Here is a 27,801-nt window from a genome sequence, read left to right on the forward strand (position 1 = left end):
CCTTCCCCCCTCCCTCCCTTTCCCCCTTCCCCCCTCCCTCCCTTTCCCCCTTCCCCCCTCCCTCCCTTTCCCCCTTCCCCCCTCCCTCCCTTCCCCCCTCCCCCCCTCCCCTCCCTCCCTTCCCCCCTCCCCCCCTCCCCCTCCCTCCCTTTCCCCCCCTCCCTCACTTTCCCCCCCTCCCTCCCTTTCCCCCCCTCCCCCTCCCTCCCTTTCCCCCCCTCCCCCTCCCTCCCTTTCCCCCCCTCCCCCTCCCTCCCTTTCCCCTCCCTTTCCCCCCTCCCTCCCTTTCCCCTCCCTTTCCCCCCTCCCTCCCTTTCCCCCCTTCCCCCCTCCCTCCCCCCTTCCCCCCTCCCTCCCCCCTTCCCCCTCCCTCCCCCCTTCCCCCTCCCTCCCCCCTTCCCCCTCCCTCCCCCCTTCCCCCCTCCCCCCTCCCTCCCCCCTTCCCCCCTCCCTCTCTTCCCCCCTTCCCCCCTCCCTCCCTTTCCCCCCTTCCCCACTCCCTCCCTTCCCCCCTTCCCCACTCCCTCCCTTCCCCCCCTCCCCACTCCCTCCCTTTCCCCCTTCCCCCCTCCCTCCCTTTCCCCCTTCCCCCCTCCCTCCCTTTCCCCCTTCCCCCCTCCCTCCCTTTCCCCCTTCCCCCTCCCTCCCTTTCCCCCTTCCCCCTCCCTCCCTTTCCCCCTTCCCCCTCCCTCCCTTCCCCCCTTCCCCCCTTCCCCCTCCCTCCCCTTCCCCCCTCCCCTTCCCCCCTCCCCTTCCCCCCTCCCCTTCCCCCCTCCCCTTCCCCCCTCCCCTTCCCCCCCTCCCTTCCCCCCCTCCCTTTCCCCCCCTCCCTTTCCCCCCCTCCCTTCCTCCCTCCCTCTTCCCCCCCTCCCATGCAGCCTGGCCACTCTGTTTTAGTTACCCCTCCTTTTATTTGTCCCTGCCAATCATCTCAAGTACTCATTCCCTCTAATCAACTAATCAACACTCTGTTTAACCCTTCAGTTGCCCTCCACATGCTCTTTTTTTAAAGCACACTCACCTGAGCTGCTTCCCAGCACTCAGCGCTCTCCAGAGGCTCTCGCTCCTCCTCCTGCTGCGACTGTTCCTCCATCACACTGTCCCTTAAAGGAAAAGTTGTGTGTATGTATATATATATATATATATATGTGTGTGTGTGTATGTGTATGTATATATATATGTGTGTGTGTGCATGTGTGTATGTATATTTGTGTGTGTGTATATATATAAAAAAATTATATATTAAAAATATATACTCACCCACCTACCACTTGGCTCATCAATCGTGCTCCAACATTTAATAGAATCGTCACCAATATGATGATAATCTTAACTCCATATTGTTGCTAACCCACTGTAAATTTTACATATCAATAATCTCTCCAATTTTGCTGTAAAAATGATGTCCTGTTTCCACTGCCTTTTAAGACTTCCAATGACCTACTAATTTCACCCTTAACCAGATGAACCCTTGTATTTAAATAGTGGCCCCTAATTCCAGATTATCCTGCGGAAGGGAACATCCTCTCCACATCTGAACTTTCAAGTTTAGTGTGGAGGTCCAACCTATTTAAGGTAAGGTTCTTTTACTTCAAAGAAAAATTCCTAAATGGGTGTTCTACAAAAGAAAACAAAATGCCTTTGTTTCCTGCCTAAAGGTTCAAAGAATAGAGGATTTCTCATGCCTCCACTGCCTTTCTATGCTGTCATAGCTGATCTTTTACCTCAATACCACATTTCTCCAATAACTCCATACCTATTGACCCCATTTCTGACCAAAGCCTTTTTAAATACAGATTCATTTGCTTATCACATGTACCATCGACACATATAGTGAAATGCATTGTTTGCATTAACACCCAACACAACCCAATGGGGACAGCCAGCAAGTGTACAGGCACCAATGTAGCATACCCCCATTGCTCAGTAAAACAAACCAAAACTGAACTATTAACAAAGCCACAGCAGCAAACCAAGCCCCTTCCTCCCACCCACCTGTGCTCGTACACAGGCTTCCAATCCCAGGACAGCTGTCTTCAGTCTCCAGGGTTCACAGATTAATAACCTTTCACAAAATACTAACCTATTAATCTGTCTTAAATATTCTCAGTGACTGAGCCTTCATGTTCATTGTGGAAGGAGAATTGCCTCCATTGCATGAAGAAGTTTGTTCACATCCCCATCTTGAGTGGCTGACCCCTTTATTTTGTGATCACTGATTCTAAACAGCCCAGTCATCAACTCTGCATTAACCCCATTGAGCCCATCGAAAATTCCCTATGTTTGTTTCTTTGCTTCTCATTTTTCTAAGCTCAAAAGATTTCCAACCTAGTTTCCTCAGTGCTTCCCAATAATAATGAATGTTTAAGGAACGCACTGCTCCAGAACAGATGCAACTCAGGAAATGGGATTTAGGCACAGGATAACTTCCCTTCTTGTCTGAACTGACATGTTTGTCAGCAAGTTTAAAAATGGGCATAGGCAAATAATATGTAGAGCATTTGTTTCTGAAATGCATAGAATATGTTAAAACTAAGCATCATTATACTAACATTTATATTTTGTCTTTTTGCCAGGTTTTACTTCATCAATAAAATCACTGATTACCAACCGTATCTTTGTCCTGTATTTGTTGTCGATGGTCCTGCAAATCAACTCCATAGTTGGTTTGATAACCTTTAAAGCCAAGTTTATTGAGCAACACTACGGACAGTCGTCATCAAAGTCCAACTTCATAATCGGTTTGTATCTTTTTTTCATGGCTAATGAAAAATTAGTTTGCTTTTCACTGTGTAGAACTTCTCCATGTTGAGCAGCACTTGGAGGAGGTGTTGAGGGTGGCAAGAGCACAGAATGTACTCTGGGTGGGGGACTTCAATGTCCATCACCAAGAATGGCTTGATAGTACCACCACAGACTGAGCTGGTCAGGCCCTACTGGACAGAGCTACTAGTCTGGGACTACAGCAGATGGTGAGGGAGCCAACAAAAGGGAAAACTACACTTGACCTCATTCTCACCAACCTGTCTGCCATGGAAGCAACTGTCCACGACAGCATTGGTAGAAGTGACCACCACACAGTATTTGTGGAGACTAAATCCTGTCTCCACATTGAAGAAGCCCTCCACTGCGTTGTGTGGCACTACCATCATGATAAATGGGATAGATATCGAACAGATCTAGCAGCCCAAGTCTGGGCATCTATGAGGTGCTGTGGGCCATCAGCAGCAGCAGACTTGTACTCCACTACAATCTGTAACCTCATGGCCCGGCATATCCTCCACTCTACCATTACCACCAGGCCAGGAGATCAACCCTAGTTCAATGAGGAGTACAGGAGGTCATGCCGAGAACAACACCAGGCATACCTCAGTATGAGGCGTCACCCTGTGAAGCCACAATACAGGACTGCTTGCATGCCAAAGAACATAAGCAGCAAGCAATAGACAGAGCTAAGGGGTCCCACAACCAGTAGATCAGGTCTAAGCTCTGTGGTCCTGTCACATCCAGCTGTGAATGGTGGTGGACAATCAAACTACTCACCGGAGGAGGAGGCTCCACAAATATCCCCATCCTCGGTGATAGAGGAGCCCAGCACACCTGTGCAAAAGATCAGGCTGAGACATTTACAACAACTTTCAGTCAGAAATTCGGAGTAGATGATCCAGCTGAGCCTCCTGCAGAAGTCCCCAGCATCCCGGGTGTCAGTATGCAGCCAATCCAATTCACTCTGCATGATATCAGGAAATGGCCAAAAGCACTGGCTACTGCGAAAGCTATGGGCCCAGACCAAATCCCGACAATAGTCCTGAAGATTTAGAACTTGCTATGCCACTAGCTAAGCTGCTCCAGTACAGCTGCAACACTGGCATCTACTCAGCAATGTGGAAAATTGCCCAGGTGTGTCCTGTACACAAGAAACAGGACAAGTCCAACCCAGCTAATTACTGCCCGATCAGCCTACTCTCAATCATCAGCAAGATAATGGAAAGGGTCATCACAGTGCTATTATGCAGCACCTACTCGGCAATAAATTGCTTACAAATGCCCAGTTTGGGTTCTGTCAAGGCCTCTCAGCTCCTGACCTCATCACCTCCTTGGCCCAAACATGGACCAAAGAGCTAAATACCAGAGGTGAGGTGAGAGTGATGGTCCTCGACATCAAGGCAGCATTTGACTGAATATGGCCTCAAGGTGCCCTAGCTAAAATGGAGTCAATGGGAATTAGGGGGAAAACCCTCCTCTGGTTGGAGTCTTACCTGACACAAACGACAATGGTTGTGGTGGTTGGAGGTCAATCATCTCCTTCTCAGGGCATCACTGCAGGAGTTCCTCAGGGAAGTGTCCTAGGACCAACCATCTTCAGCTGCAATTGCAATGACCTTTCTTCCATCATCAGGTCAGAAGTGGGGATGTTCACAGATGACTGCACAATGTTCTGCTCCATTCATGCCTCCTCAGATAGTGAAGCAGTTCATACCCAACTGCAGCAGGACCTGGACAATATCCCGGCTTGGGCTGACAAGTGGCAAGCAATATTCAAGCCATGCAAGTGCTAGGCAATGACCATCTCTGACAAGAGAGGCTCTGACCATTGTCTCTTGATATTCAGCGGCATCACCATCACCGAATTCCCTACTATCAACATCCTGGGGGTTACCTTTGACAGGAAACTGAACTGGTCTAGCCCTATAAACACTGTGGCTACCAGAACAGGTCAAAGGCTAGGAATCCTGTGGCGTGTAACTCTCCTCCTGACTCCCCAAGCCTGTCCACCGTCTACAAAGCTCAGGTCAGGAGTGTAATGGAATACTCATCTGGATGAGTGTAGCTCTATCAACACTTAAGAAGCCTGGCACCATCCAGTACAAGGAAGCCCCTTCCACAAGCATCCAATCCCTCCACCATCTATGAACAGTTTCAGCACTGTGTACTATCTACAAGATGCACTGCAAGTTCTTAAGGCAGCACCTTCCAGAACCATGACTACTACCATCTAGAAGGACGAGAACAGCAGATACCTGGGAACACTGTCACTTGGAAATCCCCCTGCAAGTCACTCACCATCCTAACTTGGAAACATATTGCCATTCTTTCATTGTCGCTGGGTCAAAATCATGGAATTCCCTCCCCGACAGCACTGTGGGTGTACCTACACCTCTGGGACTGCAGTGGTTCAAGAAGGCAGCTCATCACCACCTTCTCAAGGGCAACTAGGGATGGGCAATAATTGCTGGCTTAGCTGGTGATGCCCCCATCCTGTAAATGAATAAATTTTTTAAAAACAGTGAAAAGCCTTGATAGAGTGGATGTGGAGGGGATGTTTCTTCTGATGGGAAAGCCTGCAACCAGAGGACATAGAATAGTGGTGTCCTTTTAGAATGGAAATGAGGAGGAATGTCTTTAGCCAGAGTGGTGAATCTGTGGAATTCTTTGCCACAGGCTGTTGTGGAGGCCAGGTATTTATGTATATTTAAGGCAGAGGTTGATGGATTCTTGATTGGTCCAGGCATGAGAAGGCAAGAGATTGGGGCTATGAAGCGCCTTCAATTATTCCAAAAGACTGAGGTTTGGTAAAATACTGAAAGGCTTTTATTCGCTGTACAATACAACCTCCACAGTGAGTGTCTGCCCCCGGACTGAGGGGGAGGGGCAAGGCAAACACCTTTATACAGGACTCTGTGGGAGGAGCCACAGGGGCAGTCAGCAGACGGGTGCGTCCAGACAGCTAACCGAGTTACAACATACATACATGGTTTACCACACTCACCCCTCCTTTTTTTCAAAAAGAGTCCCGCAGTGAAGTGACTGACAATATTTACAAGTATATTTACAGGTTAAGTCTATCAGGCGGTCGAGTCCGTCGCTGTGATCTACGTAGCACCGGCGATGGCGGTTGTGCTGGCTCCGGCCTGACTTCAGGTGCCAGCACGTTAGGCGTCGGTAATCCCTCTTGCGTGTGCGTCGCGCCCGGTATGGGAGTGTCGTGTGGTGTCTGTATAGGGTTTGGGGTGCACGGTGTCTCGTAGGTACACACATTGGTGGGTACGGGGTCAATGGTCACCATGGAGTGTTCAGGGTAGGGGCCCGGAGCTCCTGCGGGCGCCAGGTCGCGGATGGAGACCGTGTCCTCCCGTCCATCAGGTAAAACCACGTAGGCATACTGGGGATTCGCATGAAGTAAGTGAACCCTCTCGACCATCGGGGAGTATTTATTGCTCCACGCATGTTTCCGGAGCAGCACTGGCCCCGGGGACATCAGCCAAGTTGGTAGGGTGGTTCCAGTGGTCGACTTTCTAGGAAATGAAAAGAGCCGCTCGTGAGGGGTAACATTGGTGGACGTGCATAACAGGGAGCGGATGGAGTGGAGTGCCTCGGGAAGGACCTCCTGCCAGCAGGAGACCGGCAGTCCCTTTGACCTGAGGGCTAAGAGTGTGGCTTTCCACACTGTGCCATTCTCCTTCTCTACCTGTCCATTCCCCCGGGGATTATAGCTCGTGGTCCTACTGGTTGCAATTCCCCTAGCCAGTAGATATTGGCGCAGCTCGTCACTCATAAACGAGGACCCTCTGTCACTGTGGATATAGCATGGGCATCCGAACAGTGAAAAGCTTGCGCAGGGCTTTTATAACTGACGTGGTAGTGGTGTCGGGGCAGGGGATGGCGAAGGGGAACCACAAGTACTCGTCAATTACGTTAAGAAAGTACAGATTGCGGTCGGTGGAGGGAAGGGGGCCCTTAAAGTCAACACTCAGTTGCTCAAAGGGGCGGGTGGCCTTGATGAGTTGTGCCTTTTCGGGTCAGTAGAAGTGCGGTTTGCACTCTACACAGACTTGGCAGTCCCTGGTCATCATCCTGATCTCCTCAAGGGAGTAAGACAGGTTCCGGGCTTTCACGAATTGGAAAAGCCAGGTGACTCCCGGGTGGCAAAGGTCTACATGTAGGGCGTATAGCCGGTCGATCTGCGCGCTGGCGCATGTTCCCCGGGATAGGGCATCGGAGGGCTCGTTGAGCTTCCCAGGCCTGTACATGATGTCATAGTTGTGGGTGGAGAGTTCGATTCTCCACCTCAGAATTTTATCATTTTTGATTTTGCTCCGCTGCTGATTATTAAACATGAATGCGACTGAGCGCTGGTCAGTTAGCAGGGTGAACCTTTTGCCGGCAAGATAGTGCCTCCAGTGCCTTATAGCTTCCACTATGGCCTGGGCCTCTTTCTCTACCGCAGAGCGCCGAATTTCAGGGCCTTGAAGGGTACGGGAGAAGAACGCCACTGGTCTTCCTGCCTGGTTGAGGGTAGCAGCTAGCGCAAAGTCGGAGGCGTCACTCTCTACTTGGAAGGGAATGGCCTCATCCACCGCATGCATTGCTGCTTTGGCAATGTCCCCTTTTATGCGGTTGAAGGCCGCGTGGGCCTGGGCAGAGAGGGGGAATGTGGTGGACTTGACCAGGGGGCGGGCCTTGTCTGCATAGTTAGAGACCCATTGGGCGTAATATGAAAAGAAGCCCAGGCAACTTTTGAGGGCTCTGAGGGTATTGGGAAGAGGGAGTTCCAACAAGGGGCGCATACGGTCGGGGTCAGGGCCAATGACTCCATTTCTACGACACACCCAAGGATAGCAAGTCGGGTGGTCCCAAATACACACTTGTCCTTGTTATAGGTGAGGTTGAAAGATTTGGCCGCTTGGAGAAATTTTTGGAGGTTGTTGTCGTGATCCTGCTGGTCGTGACCGCAGATGGTGATGTTATCCAGATATGGGAACGTGGCCTTCAGTTGGCACTGGTCCACCATCCGGTCCATTGTCCTCTGGAAGACAGATACACCATTCGTGACACCAAAAGGGACGCACAGGAATTGATAAAGCCTGCCGTCCGCCTCGAAGGCAGTGTAAGGGCGGTCCTCCCGGCGGATGGGGAGCTGATGGTAAGCGGATTTTAGGTCTATGGTCGAGTACACCTTGTACTGTGCTATCTGATTGACCATATCCGCGATGCGGGGTAGAGGGTACGCGTCGAGCTGCGTGAACCTATTGATGGTCTGGCTATAGTCCACGACCATCCTATTCTTCTCCCCGTTCCAAACAACCACCACCTGCGCCCTCCAAGGACTTGTACTTGCCTCAATGACCCCCTCCCTGAGCAGCCGCTGCACCTCCGACTTAATGAAAGCTCTGTCCCCCGTGCTGTACCTCCTGCTTTTAGTTGCCACAGGTTTACAGTCGGGGGTCAGGTTGGCGAACAGCAGTGGGGGAGGGATCCTAAGGGTGGAGAGGCCGCAAGTGGTGTCGGTAGTGTGGCAGTTGGCATGATGTTGGGTGGGATGCGCGGGTTGGTGTGTGTGTGTGGTCAGTAGCGGGGTACGTGACATACCTCTACAAAATGGGATTTATGACAGTAATTGGCGGGAGGGGCCCATGATACTTCATTGTCACGCTTTTCAGGTGGCTCTGGAAGTCCAACCCCAACAGCACAGGGGCACACAGTTGAGGCAAGACCAGTAACTTAAAGTCCCGATATTCTGTGCCCTGCACCACTAGCGTCGCTACACAACCCCCCCGGATGTCTGTTGTATGCGACCCGGAGGCCATGGTGACCCTCTGACTTACCGGCCGTATCATGAGTCCACAATGCTGCACCGTGGCCGGGTGGATAAAACTCTCTGTGCTGCCTGTGTCAAACAGGCAGCTTGTCCTGCACCCCTCCACCAGGATGTCCATCATTGACCTTGCAAGCTGGTGGGGAGCGCTTTGGTCGAGAGTCACGGAAGCCAGGGTGGGGTCGCTGTCTTGGTCCGACGTGGTGGGGTGGCCCGTGAGCACCCGTTGGTCGTAGGCGGTGGGAGGTGGTGCCGATCAAGATGGCCACCCCCATGTCTCGCACGTGGTGGCGGCGTGCAGGGAAGATGGCGGCCCCCATGTCTCGCACGTGGTGGCAGTGTGCAGGGAAGATGGCGACCCCCACGTCTCGCACACGGCGCTGCTCGATCCCGCTCGCGGTTTTGACTTACAGACCTTGGCGAAGTGGCCCTTCTTTCCGCAGCTGGAACAGGTAGCTTGTCGGGCCGCACAGCGTTTCCAGGGGTGCTTCTCCAGTCCGCAGAAGTAGCACTTCGCAGACTCACGACTGGCTGCAGCCGAGGTCGATTCACCAGCAGTTTGCGGGGTCTGCGGCGCCCACAAGGCCATCGGGGGATCGCGTGCCTGGAGAGCCTCGGAGTTATGCAGAGTGGCCTCCAACGTATCAGCCAGCTCGATCGCCGAACTTAGGGTAAGATCGGCTTTTTCCAGCAGCCACTGGCGACGTACGCTGACCTGGTCCCCGTGACGAAGGCGTCTCTCACTAGGAGTTCTGCATGCTGCGCCGCCGTCAGCTCCTGGCAATTGCAGGCCCGCACTAGTGTCTGTAGGGCCCGGACAAACTCAGCACTCGATTCCCCGGACCGTTGTTGCCGTGTCGCTAAGCGATGCCGAGCATAGACGCTGTTTATCAGCCGCAGGTATTGTCTTTTGAGTGCATTCATCGTGCTGCTGGTCTCTGATCAGTGAATAAACCCGTGGACTGACCCTGGAGAGTAGAACTCTGCGCTTCGCTACGGGGTCAGTCGCTTCAATCTCCTCTAGATACGCTTCGAAGCAGACCAGCCAGACTTCGAAAGCGTTTCCAGCGTCAGGCATTTGCGGATCGAGGTCTAATTTTTCTGGTCTCAGGGCCTGTTCCATGGTTTAAAACGTACAGCGAATAAAATTGAAGCACCTTCAATTACTCCAAAAGACTGAGATTTGGTAAAATACTGAAAGGCTTTTATTCACTGTACAATACGACCTCCACAGTGAGTGTCTGCCCCTGGACTGAGGGGGAGGGGCAAGGCGAACACCTTTATACAGGATTCTGTGGGAGGAGCCACAGGGGCAGTCAGCAGAGGGGTGTGTCCTGACAGGTAACTCAGTTACAAGATATATACATGGTTTACCACAGTCTAAGAGGAAAATTGGATCAACCATGATGAAATGGCAGAGCATACTCAATGAACCAAATGGCCTAATTCTGCTCCTATATCTTATGACCTCATAACAGTGCTTCAAACTTGTCAGTACACGGTTATCCTATGCTCTCAATAAACAGCTCTGAACCAGCTCTGTGCTACCTCCTATGAATACTTGCAGTAATTTTATCACATAGTATATGTTGCTCTACTGACAGAAAATTGTGAATTAAACAATACTGCTGTAATTTCACAATATCAAGATGCTGATGAATGCTTTACACATTCTCAGTGGCCAGTAAAATGAGACACAGCTACTAATTTTAAAGTAATACTGTTTTCCAGATACTCCACTTCCTTGCTTCCACACCATCAAAAATGGTACCTGACACAAGAACTTGCTTTATTTCACAAAATAACATGAGGAGCTGTGGCTTGAAACAAAGCAAAGTGACAGAGCGATTGAAGTATGCAAGCCCCCTGACAATTTTTATAGCAGCACTAGTGAGAGTGTCCTGACTAGTTGCATCACTGACTGGTATGGGAATTCGGAATTAAAATCCCTTATTGCCTTTATGTAAAACGTACCAGAATTGATTGTGGTACAGTGCTGAGCATAAAAACACAAGGACAATACCATAGCAGACAACACAATGGCAACCAATAATTTACAGGACAGTAATGCAGACAGCCATGAGTAAACATCAATTAGCACAAATACCAATAAATAAAACTTAAAATCAATGTTAACATATATGAACAGACCACATAATTACCAACAGAATAAGGAGAGCAGGAAAGGCCATTTAACAGATATTGTACAGGGATAGTTAGGGTATTACCCCTGAGTTTTGTTGAGAAGCTGGATACCTACAGGAAAGACACTTCGAAGAGGACGTGTAGCTCTGGTGGTGATGGAATTGTAGTGGCTCCCTGATCACAGTTTGAGGAATAGGTGACTGCTAGGGTGGGTGGAGCTAGCAGCCATTTTTCCAACACTCTTTCTTGCTTTGGTGAAGAGCAGGTCTTTTAATTCTGGTTGCTGACAGCCAATGATCCTCTCCGCTGAGTGAACCACTTTCTGCAACCTAACTTGGAGGGAGGAGGTGGTGGGAAACCAAACGGTGATAAAGGTGTTCACAACACTCCTGCTGGTGGCTGTGTAATAATTTGTCAGGGTACACCCTAAGATGTTAAGTTTTCTAAGTTGGTGTAGGAAGGATGACCTCTGCTGGGCCTTCCTAGTAATGAGCATAACGTGCTTGTCCCACTTCAATGTGTTGGCAATGGTAGTCCCCAAGGATTTAAATTACTTGACCACAGATAGCCTCACCATTAATTTCCAAGGGGAGGCAGGTAGGGGTTGTCAGCGGAAGCCAATCCTCATTTCCACCATCTTAATAGCATTATGCTCCAAGTTGTTACGAGCACTCCATGCTGCAAGACGGTCTACTTTGACAGCAGGTCACATCATTATTAGAGATGAGCCCAACTAATCCTAGTCTGAATGCAAGACCCTACAAAGCATTGTGCGGACTGCTGAGAGGATAATTGGGGTCTCTCCTCCACACATCCGAGATGTATCAGGAGGATCTCGAGGCTCTCTCCCATCTGTCCCACAATCTCTTTGACCCCTACCATCAGACAAGATATAACATACCATTAGGACAAGGTCTGCTAGGATGGGAACCAGCTTCTTCCTCCAGGCTGTGAGACTACTGAGTGCCAGGCCACCACCCGGGTCTCATCACTTATGAAGCATCAGTAGCTGTTATACGGTTTACTTTCTGACTTGTATTGTAAATGCACCTTATGCCAAATGTTAATCTTATGGAATATATTTTTTTATTTGTTAAATTTTTGTGGTAACATTACTTTGTGTTGTGTGTGAGTTGTATGAACTGTTGTTTACCTTAGTTATTTGGTGGTATGGATGTATACGGTTGAATGACAATAAACTTGAATAAACAATTTTGGGAAAGTAAGAATATTTAAGCAAATCCATATCCTTAACAGTTAAATATAGTGGTGTAGCTTAAATTTCCCAAGGACCAAAGTGCTGCAGCTATTGTCAGTATCAGACTTATTATCACCAGCACGTGTCGTGAAATTTGTTAACTTAGCAGTAGCAGTTCCACGAAGAAAAAAAAAGAAAAAGAAAATCATTTACAGTATATGTATATTGAATAGATTAAAATGGTGCAAAAACAGAAATATATATACTTAAAAAGTGAGGTAGTGTTCATGGGTTCAATTTCCATTTAGGAATCGGATGAGGGAGGGGAAGAAGCTGTTCCTGAATCACTGAGTGTGTGTCTTCAGGCTTCTGTACCTCCTACCGGATGGTAACAGTGAGAAAAGGGCATGCCCTGGGTGCTGGAGGTCCTTAATAATGGACGCTGGCTTTCTGAGACACCACTCCCTGATGAAGTCCTGGATAATTTGTAGGCTAGTACCCAAGATGGCGCTGACTAGATTTACAACCTCCTGCAGCTTCTTTCAGTCCCGTGCAATAGCCCCTCCCCCCCACCCCCATACAGTGATGCAGCCTGTCGGAATGCTTAATAATAAATTACTGTTAAGTGAAATGTATTTTTAATTGGATTTTGGAGTTTTAAATCTATGGTTGTAAATCAATTTTGACTTTTCAAATCCTACACATTAATTTCTGTAATACGGTACTCAAACAAGAAAGACAGAAGGCCATCTGGACAGATAGGTACCAGTGTTGAACAGTAGATGACAGTGCAGTAACATAAATGTGACTGGCTGGGTTTTGTGCTTTGGATGTGAACAATAAAATCTGGGGCTGTTACAAGGACAAATAAAGCGGAAAGCATACAGCTGAAATAAGTGCGTGTTGTACCAGCCAGAGCTGTGGGAGTGATGCATGGAGGGAACAGTGCTATCTGTGTCGCTCAAGGGAGTCGTTTTAAAATTTGCCTTCATTAATCGCTTCCAGTTAGAGTATTGGATGCAGTTTTGGTTGCCTCTGTATAGTGAGGACATGATTGCTACGGAGAGGGTGCAGAGTAGATTCACCAGGATGTTGTCTTGAATGGATTGTGTTATAAAGAGTATCGATCGATTTAGGTGTGTTTTCCTTGGAGTGGGAGTGGAGAAGGCTGAGGATGTACCTTACAGAAGTGGATAAAGTGCAAATATACCCAGTGGCCACTTTATTCGGTACCTCCTTCCCCCTGATAAAATGGTCCCTGAGTGTTTGTTCATGGACTTCTGCTGCTGCAGCCCATCCCACATCAATGCTCAATGTGTTGTGTATTCGGAGATGCTCTTCTGCACACTACTGCTGTAAGGTGTGGTCGCCTTCCCGTCAGCTTGAACCAGTCTGACCATTCTTCTCTGACTTCTCTCATTAGCAAGGCATTTTCACCCACAGACCCGTTCATCATTCTGTGTGAAGATCCCATGAGATCAGTAGTTTCTGAGGTACTCAAACTATGCTGTCTACCACCAACAATCATTTCACAGACAAATTTACTTAGATTGCATTTTTTCCCTATTCTGATGTTCCCTATTCTCCTCTCCATCTAATAAATTATACAGTTGTAAACTTTTCCTCATAACAGAAGTCCTTATAACCAGAGATAAAGATAAAGAGGTTTAGAGATGATCACAAACACAAGAAGGTCCGCAGATGCTGGAAATCCAAAATAACACACAAAATGCTGGAGGAACTCAGCAGCTCAGGCACCTTGTATGGAAAAGAATAAGCAGTCAGGCATCACAGCCTGCAGGTTCACCTCCAGGTAGTGTATCATTCTGGCTTGGGAATGTATCACTGGTGCTCCATCACTGAATTGAAATCCTGGGGATCTTTGTCTAACAGTGTTGGAATATTGTAACTGAGTAAGGTAACAGCTCATCGCCACCTTCCCAAGGGCAGTTGGTGACAGACAATAAATGCTCTCCTTGCTGATTACTTCAGAGCTCAGTACTGAATACAAAGCATTTTTTCTTGCTTGCTTCAATATATTCATGTAGTTTTTAAATATCTCTCTCTGCTATGTGGTATTTGGAGCCTGCTTTGCTCTAGGTGATGCTCCTTGGTTGGTGAGGATGAAAGTGGGGAGGGAGGGTGAGGACTGCTCAACTCATTCAGTCTTTTGGGGGAGCGACCTAGACCAGGACTGGGTTGGATAGTCCAGTCAGTGGGCTGAATTCAGGATGATCTGGCCAAGTGCTCCCACGCAGGAGGGACAGTGTAGCGAGCAGTATGAGGTTGGCTAGAATTAGAGAGGAGTGAAGATTTATAACAGCTGTCTGAGGATGTAGGCCTGGGAACTGAATGATGCATAGAATCAGGGTTAATACAGCTTTCCATCCCTGCACTAGGGCAGTGAAAAAGAAGGGGTGCAGCTGTGAGTGAGAGGAAAAAATACCTCCTGAGATCATCACTAAGCAATCCACGTAAATGAGGTAAGAGGCAAATGAAAGAGTCATGGTCCAGTTCAGCAATCTAGGAGCTTACCAAGTGACGAACACTCAGCCCAGTACATCACAGACACATTCCTTCAGACCATCCACAGCATCTACATGAGGTGCTGCCTCCAGAAGGCAACAAGTATCATCAAAGATTCCCGCAAATTCATTCCATGCCACCTTCTCACAGCTGCCATCAGGGAGGAGGTACGCAGCCAAAACCCTACACCACCAAGGTCAAACATAGCTACGTCCCTTCAACCATCTACAGAGCAAATGATTAGCTTTATTTGCCATATGTTCATCAAAACATACAGTGGAATGTGTTGTCTGCGTCAATCAAATCAGCAAGTATTTGTTGTGAACCCACACGTGTCACCACACTTCTGGTGTGCATGTGCACAGCTCACTAACCTTAACCATGTGGTTTTTTTTTGGAGTGTGGGGAAAAACCCAGAGTACCTGGAGGACTCTCACAGTCACACGGGAAAATGGACAAATTCCTTACAGACTGCGGTGGGAATCGAGCCCTGATCTTACAGCTGCCACTGTAAAGCGCTGCACCGAACACTGTAGCACCATGCCGCACACAGTATAGCAACACTGTTCCCAGTTTGCTCCACAATGGACATTTTTTTTTGTTCTAATTGTTTTTGTTTCCTCTTGTAAAATTTTGTGTAACTTGTTCCTCTTGTGAATGTTGTGTATCTGAGGCTATAATATGTAATTTGTGTGTATGTGTATAAATAACATTTCCCAAGATAATGGAAGTTTTGAAGTGCTATAGGATCTTTTTTGCATCCACCCAGACCTCACACATGGCCTTAATATTTAATATCTCAACCAAAAGATAGAGCTTCAATATAGGGCTTGTTCAGTATTCACCAGCCAAGATTTTTATACTTGCAAGTTTTAATTTTTCTTGACATAATCTTGTAAGAATTCATTAAAATGATTTTTCCATGTGGCTTTAAGGAAACAAACAGAAGATGTATCGATCCACATGCATCTTCTTGATCTCCCATTTACGCCTCTTCTCCCTGCCCTTCCTTTCACTCATTGATACTGGAAGTGAGTGCAGGCCAGAATGTGAGGCATGAACCATAAGTGCAGTGTGCATATTGTCTTCAATAAGTGCTTGTATACTGCAAAAGAGATAATACATGCAGACATCCCACCCTGCAAAATCTCATTTCAGGGAGGTAGCACCATCAATTTGCAGGAGACTTCCGGGAGAGGTGGGATGTCTGCAACAGAGTAGCTCCTTAGCAGCTAACCAGCTAGTTTAAATAACGTAAGCTATGCTAATGAACGAATGACACCTGTTAAACTCACCTCAACATGTCTTTTACATTTTAACCCACCATGGGCAATAGAAAAGTCACTGTTGCAAACAATGCAGCGAGCAACACTGTCATTATTTTGACCCCTATTAGGCAGGGGTACACTTTAGGGTAGTCTGGGGTGACACACGTTTTATATTTTTTTGGAACACTCCGCCATGGCGCGCTGTCGCTCTCGCTTGCTTTCTCTCGCGCGCGCGTGCTCTCTTGTGGTCGCTCCCGCGCTCTCTCTTGCTTTCTCTCACTCGTTCGCTCTCAAAAAAATTGATTTCTGTGATATTGTATATAATTTGCGGGCATCAGGGAGCCACTATTCATCTGCGGGAGACTCCCAGAACTTCCGGGAGGGTAGAATGTCTGATATATGTGACCCAGTCACTGAATATGTTGAAAGTAGGAATCAACAAACATTAAAGGTATTGAAGGATGTGGAGTTGCTGTGGCGAAGGGGTGCGATGAAAATGCTTGGAATCTTGTCAAATAGTAGAGCAAGTGCAAGGAGCTGGATTGCTTTGGTTCCTCACGTCCTAACGCCCTAGGGGTCCTGCGATTTGGTGTAGTATTGTCTCACATTAGCAGCTTCCAAATGACAAGAATATATTCAGATTTGGTTTGATAATTCTCCTCCTAACATTACAAGCATGTTGATAAATTAATTCTCTGGCAACCTTTGATTGCTAACTTAAGGATCATACACCCATTTGATATGCACAGTACCTTTTAAAGCGGATCTTGGATTGGATCGGGTCATACTCCAGTCACTAGGGACCATGTGATGTGAAATTTCTCCTTGAAAGTGGGCAAGAGGTGTGTTGTGTTGCAGCAGGAATTTGATTAGAATTGTTTTATTACACACAGATCTTGTACGCAATGAACAAGTAGTAGGAGATTCAGTGGTGATTTCACAAAATAATTCTCATTAAGGTTTATTGACATTAAAAAAATCTCCCACTATAGAAAGGAATGCAAGAATGATAGTGAGAACTCTTTCACAATGAGCCAAGAGACAACTTCCTATGGTGTGAGTTGAGTCAAGTAGTCTGAGAAATTTTGTACATTTCACTATTTTTATTCTTTCAGGACTCATAAACATCCCTGCAGTGTGCCTTGGAATTTTCTTTGGTGGTTTGGTGATGAAAAGATTCAAAATGAATATTATTCAAGCTGTAAAGATGAGCATTTGCTGCAATACCTTGGGTTGGTTACTGTCACTCACCTACTTTGGAATGGGCTGTGACAATTCTCACGTGGCTGGTTTAACCGTCTCCTATGAAGGGTGAGTCCTAATTTACCGGACTACAGGTCGACCTTCACTAATCCGACTACCTGTAATCCAGTTCCTTCGATAATACGGCACTGATTATGCTTAATGTGATCCTTCTGTAATTCGGCATTTTCACTAATCTGGCACTCCTCAGGTCCCAATGGTGCCTGATTAGTGAAGGTTAGCTATTGCTTAATGAGATCCTTCTGTAGTTCGGCATTTTCACTAATCCAGCATTCCTCAGGTCCCAATGGCGCTGGATTAGTGAAGGTCGACCTGTACTTGCAATTTTATTGTCTAATTTTATACAATATGTTTTGCTGAAAATTTAGTCCGCTCCAGTTCAGTCCTGTGTGTTGATCCAATTGTTTAGAATCCTTTCTGCTGTCAGGCACTTGTAACAATGCGTGAGATCCCTCTTGCACCATTCCTTCTCTAAGGTAATTTTTCCAATTTGGACAATGATCCAAAGATGCCCAAATGCTCAGTTTCAAATTAGTATCAAGCGGGGGAAGAAAAGATGTAAAACTCTTGTGTATTTTCTTTTCATGTTCCTGACGTCATCAAACCTTTATGAGTGAGCAAGGTAACATCACTGCCTCATCTGCCACCAAGGCACTGTGTACCTAGGATCCTACAGGAGAGCCAGTGACAGAGCAAATCAGTGTGGAGGGGGTCGATGTCTGCCATAGGCTCCAAGAATAAAATGTTTCTTGTTTACTCTTTTGACAGTGCCAAGTCACCTCTTCTTGACTGATTTATTGAACCTTTGCATTGTTTCCTAGCAAGCCCCATATCTCCTTTGAGGGAGATGGCCTGTACCAGGACTGTAACATTGGATGCTCTTGCTCACAAACACAGTGGGAGCCCATTTGTGCTGGAAATGAGATGACATATGTAACACCATGTCTCGCTGGGTGCAAGACATCTTCTGGAGTGGGGAAGAATACAGTAAGAGCTTTTGATTGTATTGTTGTGACTAACAACCCATCTTCAGAAATGCAAGTGAGTTCCAAATCAGAACATTAGGTTGAATAGGTTTGTTGACGTTCACCCTTTGCGAGGTAACTTGTCCTAATTCCACTCAATTGCCTTTGTCCCAAATTCCTCCAACTCCTATTTTACATCTAAATGTCCAGTTAAATCTATAATATTAGCTTTTTTTCTTCCTGCGAGTGAGTTTTATATCATATCAATACTGCAGATGGGTGACATTGAGACTATAAGACATGGGAGCAGAATTAGGCCATTCAGCCATCATGTCTACTCTGCCATTCTGTCATGGTTGATTTATTATCCACCTCAAAGTCATTCTCCTGACTTTTCGACTCTTTATTTTTGTATCTTTATTCTTTTAACCATGGCTTCTTATTATTGTCATCTTGATTACTCCAAAACTATCTTCTTGCAACTTTGGTGTTCTCACCTTTATTAAACAATTCTAAGAAACCACTCAATAATTTGCACTAGTTTTATTGAAAATGTCTCAGAGTGCAGAGATAGTTGTGCTAATATTTTCATCTTTGTAAATATTACTCATTGAATGAAAGTAGTCTGCAGTAAGATATGCAATGAAATGCCAATTGTTGATTGATAAGCTATCTTTGAATATGAAAATTGATGCTTTGTATTAATCAATAGAAATGTAATTCAAGACTAATCAAGATGAGGAGACTGATGGCTATTTAAAGCAATTTGGTCATGTTCCCATCAGAAAGTGAACATGTCACATGAGGCAGTGAGGTAGAGGATGGAGAAGTTCATTCTTACCTAACTGTGAACTTGTTGAATGACATAACAGGCTTGAGAGACCAAATGGCTTGCCTCTTCCTATGGGGGAGGCTATTGCTGCTAGCAATACAGCTGAGGTTTTATAAGGCATTGGTCATATTGCACTTGGAATATTTGGGCCCCTTATCTAAGAAAGGATCTGCTGGCATTGGAGAAGGGCCAGAGGAGGTTCATGAGAATGATCCCGGGAATAAAAGGGTTAATGTATGAGGAATATTTGATGACTTTGGGCTTCTACTTGCTGGAGTTTTGAAGAATGAGTGGGTCCTTCAGTGAAACCTATCAAATGTTTACATGAGGAGATTGAGTGGACGTGGAGTGGATGTTTCCTATAGGAGGGAATTCTAGGACCGATTGGTACAGTCTCCGAATAGAAGGTCACCCTTTAGAACAGAGATGAGAAGGAACTTCTTTAGCTAGATCGTGGTGAATCTGTGGAATTCATTGTCACAGACAGCAGTGGAGGCCAAGTATTTGGGTATATTTAAAGTAGAGGTTGATGAGTACTTGATTAGTCAGGGCATCAAGGGTTATGGGGCTGGACTTCAACATTGTCACAGCTGGCAGTAGCCGTCACAATGTCTACACCTGGAATTTAATTTGCGCATCACAAATTGTGCCAGCTGACAGAACAGAACATTCATTTCAACCTCAGTTAGAATTTAAAGTATGCAAGTCAAACAAGTGCAACAAGTATATCAAAGTATAAAGCAAAATATGCGCCTGATGCAGGACACGTGCATGTTAAAAATAATTGAAAACTACAAATGAGTTCAGCTATTCTAAAAAGGTCATGCAAGATGATATCCAGCAGAGAAAACAAATAATCTTGAGAAACACATCACTAAAAGCTCAGATTCAAGTGGCTACAGGTTTGGTTGATTGCAAGAATATATTGGACATAAAATGGAGTTCTTATAAAGTCAGCAGCTTGGAAAGTGAAGAGGAGGAGCATATTCTATGTCACATCTATATTAAGTACAGATGTGATTGCTCAGTGTTAGTGTGCACAGATCACATTCAGATTCACTCTCAAAGAACTGATATAGACATGATTGCTCTGGAGAGGATGCGGAGGAGATTCACCAGGGTGCTGTATCGAATGGACTGTTTGTGAAAAACGGAGAGGAAATAGATTGGGTTTGTTTACTTTGGAGTGGAGAAGGCTGAGGGTGGATCTCAGAGAGGAGAGGAGTACAAAAAGGAAAATACACTCAGAGGCCACTTTATTAGGTACCCTCTCCACCTAAAACAAAGGCCACAGAATGTATATTTGCGATCTTCTGCTGCGGCAACCCATTCACTTGAAGCTGTGCATTCAGATACACTCTTCTGCACACCACTGTCAAAACGTGTGGATATTTGAATTACTGTCACCTTCCTGTCAGCTTGTACCAGTCCGGCCGTATTCCTCTGACCTCTTTCATCAACAAGGCATCTCCACCCTCAGAACTGCCACTCATTGGATGTAATTTTGTTTTTTTTTACTCCATTCTCTATAAATTCAAGAGACTATGTCCATGAAGATCATTTTCGAAATACTCAAACCACTCCATCTGGCACAAACAATCATTCCACAGTCAAGATCATTTAGATCACATTTCTTTCCATTTCTAGTGCTTGGTCTGATCAACAACTGAACCTCTTGACCATGTCTGCCTGCTTTTACGCATTGAGTTGCTGCCACATGATTGGCTGGTTAGATATTTGCATTAGTAGGTGTACAGGTGTACCTAGCAAAGTGGCCACTGAGTGTACGTTGGCACTGATTGCATTGTAATAGGGATGAGCTTGTACTGAAACCACTGTATATTATGTTTTTTGTCTTCTAGAACAATTTTTTCCCAACTTCTTTGTTGCAATAGTTCTTCGTCTTGCTCTTTGTAACTAATCTGGCAATTCTCAATAATGGGTTAACTCTGCTCCGAGTGTGATGAAGTAATGTTTAATTAACACCTTTGCTCACATCATTTGACTCACTGGAAATAAAATCTGAAGAAATAAACAAGGCCATAATATTGCTGTTACCATTTTATAGCATTCTTGTGACCCCCCCCACCCCGCCCTGAACTCAGCACAGAACAAAAATATTCATGTATGTCTCCTTTGCTCTTTAATTTCATAGCGTGGCTGGAAATGTTACAGTCCCTCATGTCTGGCTGGAGTTGAAATATTGTGGTTTGTCTTTTTATTTAGAAGTTCCACAACTGCAGCTGTATTTCTGCTCTGATGGCCACAAATTCTTCAGCCCGTCTAGGACAATGTCCTAAATCAGCCGATTGTGAAAAATATTTCTTCTACTACATGGCATTTAGTGTTCTGAGTGCTTTTAGTTCCTCCTTTGGCTCTGTTCCCGGATACATGCTCTTACTCAGGTGAAGACTTTATTTATACTTGACAGTCTACATCTACACCCATGAATATAATAGATAAAGGCTGCACGCAAAAGGCTGGAGGAGCTCAGCAGGTCAGGCAGCATCTATGGAAGGGAATAAAGAGTTGGCGTTTCGGGCTGAGACCTGATGAAGGGTCTCGTCCCAAAAACACCGACTGTTTATTCCTCTGCATAGGTGCTACCTGACCTGCTGAGGTACTCTGCTATTTTGTGTGCTGCTGTAGATTCTCAGCATCTGCAGAATCTTTTGTGTTTGTAATGGATCCAGGCTTGCCAACCTATGAAACTGTTGATGTCAGTGTTAAAATTCCACTAACAGTCTATTATATGTCTCAGTAATTTTTGGGAAATTCATTAAGATTGTGTAATGTTGAAGCAGGTTCACACGTCTGGCAAGTGAGACAGAAAACACTGACTGCAAATAAATATATTAGTCATTTATTTACAAACAGTAAAAAATTTGACCAAGCATTTAATTTCCCCCAAGTAACACAAACTACAAAACTAAATATTCAACAAACAGATACTTTAAGTTATAAGTCCACATTGAGCAGCCTTCCCAAGGACAGTGTTCCCCAAAGACACAAAGGGGCAAAAAAAAGAGCAAACCTCCCACCCGGGCTACTCTTTGTACCTGGGATGTTTGAAACCAGACACGTGGCACACAAGGTAACCAATGGGAAGAGCCGCTACAGATTTCTAACGCACCAATCACAATCAAATGGCAGAAGTGGCTTTGGACCAGCAGATAAGCCTCACTCCCACACGAGAGCTTCTTGTACCTTGCTGTAGTAACTTTGAATCCCTAAGCAAAATACTTTGGGTGCTGGGGAACTGGAAATACTCACTAAGTTTTTGGAGGTAAACACTGTTAACCTTTTGTGTCGATAGCAGTTCATCATATAATAAATCCATAAGACATAGCAGTAGCATTAGGATATTTGACCCATCAGGTCTCCTCTGCCACTTGATTGTGGTTGATATATTATCCCTCTCAACTCCATTCTTTTGCCTTCTCCCCATAACCTTTGAGCCCCTTGCTAATAAAGAAAACTTCAACCTCGACTTTAAAAAGATTTTATTTTTCCTCCCATTTCCAAATGGCAATATATTATCCTCATGCCTTGGTACCTTCACTAATTTCAAGAACACTAAATTCATTAGATTTTTTTGGGTCAGTAATTCAGGAGTTTAATATCAATGTTTGCAAAGTTTAGAAAGTGGAGCAATGTTGCAGGACTAATTGGATTTACACAAAGGAGCCTAGCATTACACAAAAGCTGGAAGGTATCAGCACCAACTCCTGTGCAAATATTCTCCATACTGCATGCTGACTCCTGTAATCGAATACATAATACTTATTTGGTCCAAGCAATGATTGCAAAGTAAAATCACTGGTTACAGGCGATGAATATTAACTTCAGCTTTATAAGCTACTGTGTAAGCTGAAGAAGGCAGACTGTTTTCTCCAGTTTACGGAAACAAAAACAAGCTGCTGGAGGAATTCAATGGGTCAAGAAGCACCTGTTGAAAGTGTTCTTTAGACAAGGCCATCTTGCTGAAATGTTAATTATCCTTTCAGATGTGCCCTCCTCTGAATCTTGTGGAGACAGTTTTTGCATCTATCATCCTTACAGGCAGTGAACTTCAGACTGAGTAGCTTTCTACCCCTCATTTCCCCTTTCAGGCTTCCCCCCTTGTTATTCCTTCTGGTCGAAATCTATACCTCTTGGTTTCTGAGACCATGGCTGAAAAAAGCAAGTTCTTCCCATTTATTTTGTCTAGATCACTCACTTTTATGCTTCTAACAATAATCTTCAATGGTCCCATGCTCTGAGCTATTGCCAATCCATCTCATTCCTTGATATATGCGGTTTGTAGATGCTGCGGTAATTAGATACAATTCTTCCCAGGTATTGGAAGAATGCTCCAATATTTGATTAGAATCATACCAGCTGAAAACAGGCCTTTCTGCCCAAATGATCCAAGATTCCCATTTAACTTTGTCCCATTTGGTGCATATTCTAAACCTTTCTTACTGTGTCTTTTAAATGTTATAATTTTAATGAAGATCTATATTGGAATAGGGAAGAGAGAGAAGATAGCAAAATGTAGAGATCTGAGCTGAGTAATGTGACTACAGTGGAGGCATAATGATTTCAGCATGCAACGAGGCCAGATGAATTGAACAGCTTAAGTAACTTGTTAATTTTTAAAAATGTTATCATTACTCAGAATAACACGGCCATTGTAGAGGACAATTGATATGAGCCATCGCTGTAACAAATAGCTTTAAACCTAATTTAATCAGGCAACCTACAGCGACGGCTCAGCACAAGCCTCCTGTGGAAATCATACAGTGCTTAGTGACAAATTGTAGAAGAAAGAGTTTGACATTTTATTGTTCACTTTGACTCAGTAAGTCAATTGTTCTCTGCAGCTCCCTGACATGATGGCTAGCTGGGGAGAGGGAAAGCACAAATGGAAGAAGTAAAAAAATACCACTGAATTTCAACTTAGTGAGTGTTATGGAGACATATAGTGTAGAAACAGGTCCTTAGGCCCACCTTGCTGAGGGAGCTTCACAAAGCAGAAGTCTTGAGGATGTTTCTTCCAACAGCAGAACCTACAATACAAGGGTGTGGTTTTGTAATAAAGGGGTTTGTATTTAAGTCAGAGATGATGAGAGTTGCAAGTTTTTAGAATTCTATACACCAGAGATCTGAAGATGATCTTGAAATGGCCAAACTGGTCATTGGCCTAATTCTTTTATCATTAAAATATCTAGAAATCTCGGCCCTGAGTATAGCTAATGACCTCAATTTTAACCTTGTAACTGTGCATAAAGAGGTCCTTGAAATATAGATTCTACTAGTGGAAAATCTGAAGCAAGGGTGCATTGTTACAAGTTTAAAAATGAGGTCACTAACCATACTCAATGCTAAGATTACTAGATTTTTGAAAAAGGGAATTGGGCCAATGATCAGATTAGCAGTGATCTTATTGAATCGTGGAATAAACTCTAATTATGTTCTTAAGGTGTACAAACATGCAACAAACTCAACAAAGATTCAGGCAACAGCTTCTGTTAATAACAATAATTATGAACATTTATGATTAAACTGTCCTTTGCATAATTTGATCCTTACTGCTGTAAATTCATCTCTTGCAGTCTTTGGTCACAATTAACATTCTGAGGAAAATTTAGGAGTCTGTGTAGATGAGGACATCATACGTTTGCTATAAGTGTGGAGAGCCAGTTTTGTGATCCATGCTTCTGTGTAAACTGTCTACATTACAGAAAGTTTGCTTGGTAAAATAGCTCCTTGTCTCCCTGGAGGTACTTAGCGTATGGGATGTATTGGAAAATCTTGCCTGTCTTTCAGAAGAAGTTTATCAGGATACTGCCTGGATTAGAGGACATGGTCTCTAAGGAGAGGTTGGACAAACTAGGGTTTTCTCCTCTGGAGCAGCAGAGACTGAAGGGAGACCTGTTGGAAGTATAGTAAATTCTGAGAGGTATAGATAGTTGAGTGGTAGAAATGCTTAGTACTATTTAAGGTGAGAGCTGAATGTTCAAAAGGGATGTGTGAGACAGCGCAGAGTGGTCCGGTGCCTGGAATGCACTGTTGGGGTGGTGGTAGAGCAGATATAATGGAGGTATTTAAATTGCTCTTAGATAGGCAGGAGATTAGTATAATCAGGCATTATTAACTTAATTAGTTTAGCACCACATTGTAGGCCAAAAAGCCTAAGCCTGTATTTTATTGTTCTATTTTCTATCAGTAAAGTCTATCTTGCTGACTGTAAGATCTTTTCGCACAGCTGACAGATCTTACTATCATTCGTGTTCCCCTTCAATTATGTCTTTCGTAGATTGCATTTCCTCTCAATTGAATAGAGTCTAACATTTTTGTTATTTGAGTGTGGATAATATTCCTGTATCCAAGCCTGCACTTCTGCCCACAAGGTGAGGAGGCTTGGTTAGTTAAGATAATATGCAGTTGTTTTGTTTCTCTGCATTTTTTTTTATGTTGACAACAATGTTTACTTTTGTCACTAGATGCACTGAACCAGAGCTAAAACCATTGGCAATAGGTATGCAAATCTTGATAGTTAGATTACTTGGTGAGTCACTTTATTTTCCCTTCTTAAGATTATTAATTTTTCAAGAATGGGTCATGTGCAGAATGGAACTATAATGCAGTAATTTCCTCCCTCCTTAAAATTCTTTACTGTCTACAAAAGATGCAGCTTGAAATGAAATGTCAATTTCAATGGGAGAATTTTGGAACAAGGAGACATAGTTAAAAGATTAAAACTGTACTGCACGGGAACAACTTCTCACAGAATGGTGAATCTCTGGCACTCTCTATCCCAGAAGTCTGGTGGAGGGGGTTGTTAGATCATTGAGGGTATTTATATCTAGCTAAGGTGCCAAAGACCTTTGCACAGAACTGTAGTAATTTTATGTATTACACTGTACTGCTGATACAAAAAAAACAAATTTTATGACATATGTGAGTGATTCAAACTTGATACTGATGTGGGTCACTACTGTGGACTGAGAGTTGGAAGGGAGCATGGAGAGAGGGGGCACGTAGTTGGGAAAAGCAAAAGGCAGAGGGGAGGGAGCGGGAAGTACGAGAGAGACATTTTGTAATGAAAAATAAACCAATTGTTTGGAATGAAATGACCTTGTCTGGTACTTCAGGCTGTCTGTGTCTACAGCAATGTCACCTCCACCCCCACCATCACTCTGCTATCTGTCCCACATCCCTCCCCACAGTGCTCCACCCTCTCCATTTCCAACATCCCTTGCTCCCGCCAGATTTAGAACCTCACTCTCCACTTCCACAAAGACAAAAAAAGGTTTGATGAAATACCTGATATAATTTGAGGGATGGTGTGCAAACCACTGCAGAGGTGCAGTGACATACTATAAGGAAACAGGAGCATGAGTAAGTCAACAGGACCCTCAGGTCTGCCCTGTCATCCAATTTGACCATGGCTGACCTGTGCTAGGCCTCATCATCCAATAGTGTCCAGGCAACTTTATTTTCTTTTTTTTTCCCTCTCCTTAGCAAAAATATAGCACAGAATTTGAGTGCAGGGTGAACAGAGATCTATCCATGTTGCATCACACCTGACAGCACAAGAACAGGCCTTTTGGCCCGCAATATTGTGCCGGGCATGATGCCAAATTAGGCTCATCCCTTCTGCCTGTCCATATTTGCTTACATACAGTGGCATGCAAAAGTTTGGGCACCCCGGTTAAAATTTCTGTTACAGTGAATAGCGAAGAGAGTAAAAGATGAACTGATTTCCCCCAAAATCCCCCAAACAAGAATTGAAACACTCTTAGCTGGCTACAAAAAGCGTTTACAAGCTGTGATACTTGCCAAAGGGGGTGTTACTAAGTACTGCCATGCAGGGTGCCCAAACTTTTACTTCAGGCCCTTTTCCTTTTTTGTTATTTTGAAACTGTAAAAGACAGAAATAAAAAAGTTTTCTTGCTTAAGGTATTAAGGAAATGTGTCATCTTTAACTTTATGCCTTTTGGAAATCAGTTCATCTTTGACTTGCTTCGCTATTCACAGTAACAGAAATTTTGACCGGGGTGCCCAAACTTTTGCATACCACTGTATCCCTGCTGCCACTAGCACACCTGCAGCAAGTTCCAGCCATGTACTGCTCTGTGTTAGTGTGTGGCCTACATATACCATAAGACATAGGAGCAGATTTATGCCATTCAACCCAACAACTCTGCTCTGGCATTCCATCATGGCTGTTTTATTTTCCTTCTCAACTCGATTCTCTTGCTTTCTCCCGATCACTTTTGATGCCTTTATTAATTAAATAGCTACCAAGTTGTGCTTTAAATATACCCACTCACTTTGCCTTCACAGCCATCTGTAACATTGAATTCCACAGATCTGGAAACATAGAAAACCTACAGCACAATACAGGCCCTTCGGCCCACAGAGTTGTGCCGCACATGTCCCTACCTTAGAAATTACTAGGCTTACCTATAGCCCTCTATTTCGTTAAGCTCCATGTACCTATCTAAAAGTTGCTTAAAAGACCCTATCGTATCTGCCTCCACCACTGTTGCCGGCAGCCCATTCCACACACTCACCACTCTCTGCATAAAAAACTTACCCCTGACATCTCCTCTGTACCTACTCCCCAGCACCTTAAACCTGTGTCCTCTTGTGGCAACCATCTCAGCCCTGGGAAAAAGCCTCTGACTATCCACATAATCAATGCCTCGCATCATCTTATACACCTCTATCAGGTCACCTCTCATCCTCCGTTGCTCCAAGGAGAAAAGGCCGAGTTCGTACAACCTATTCTCATAAGGCATGCTCCCCAATCCAGGGAACATCCTTGTAAATCTCCTCTGCACCCTTTCTATGGCTTCCACATCCTTCCTGTAGTGAGGCGACCAGAACTGAGCACAGTACTCCAAGTGGGGTCTGACCAGGGTCCTCTATAGCTGCACCATTACCTCTCAGCTCCTAAATTCAATTCCATGATTGATGAAGGCCAATGCACCGTACGCCTTCTTAACCACAGGGTC

General features: G+C 45.1%; 1 protein-coding gene across 1 annotated transcript in view; it reads left to right on the forward strand.

Annotated features, from left to right (window-relative positions):
* Positions 1–27,801, forward strand: part of slco1c1 (solute carrier organic anion transporter family, member 1C1) — a 105,087-nt gene that overhangs the window by 65,166 nt on the left and 12,120 nt on the right. The window contains exons 9-13 of the mRNA XM_072241240.1: positions 2,577–2,741; positions 16,849–17,044; positions 17,818–17,983; positions 21,020–21,198; positions 25,282–25,346. Of these exons, the coding sequence (XP_072097341.1) occupies positions 2,577–2,741; positions 16,849–17,044; positions 17,818–17,983; positions 21,020–21,198; positions 25,282–25,346 (771 nt within the window). The remainder of the gene's footprint in view (positions 1–2,576; positions 2,742–16,848; positions 17,045–17,817; positions 17,984–21,019; positions 21,199–25,281; positions 25,347–27,801) is intronic.

This window comes from Mobula birostris, chromosome 23 (assembly GCF_030028105.1).
Source record: "Mobula birostris isolate sMobBir1 chromosome 23, sMobBir1.hap1, whole genome shotgun sequence".
In the NCBI taxonomy this organism is placed as follows: Eukaryota; Metazoa; Chordata; class Chondrichthyes; order Myliobatiformes; family Myliobatidae; genus Mobula; species Mobula birostris.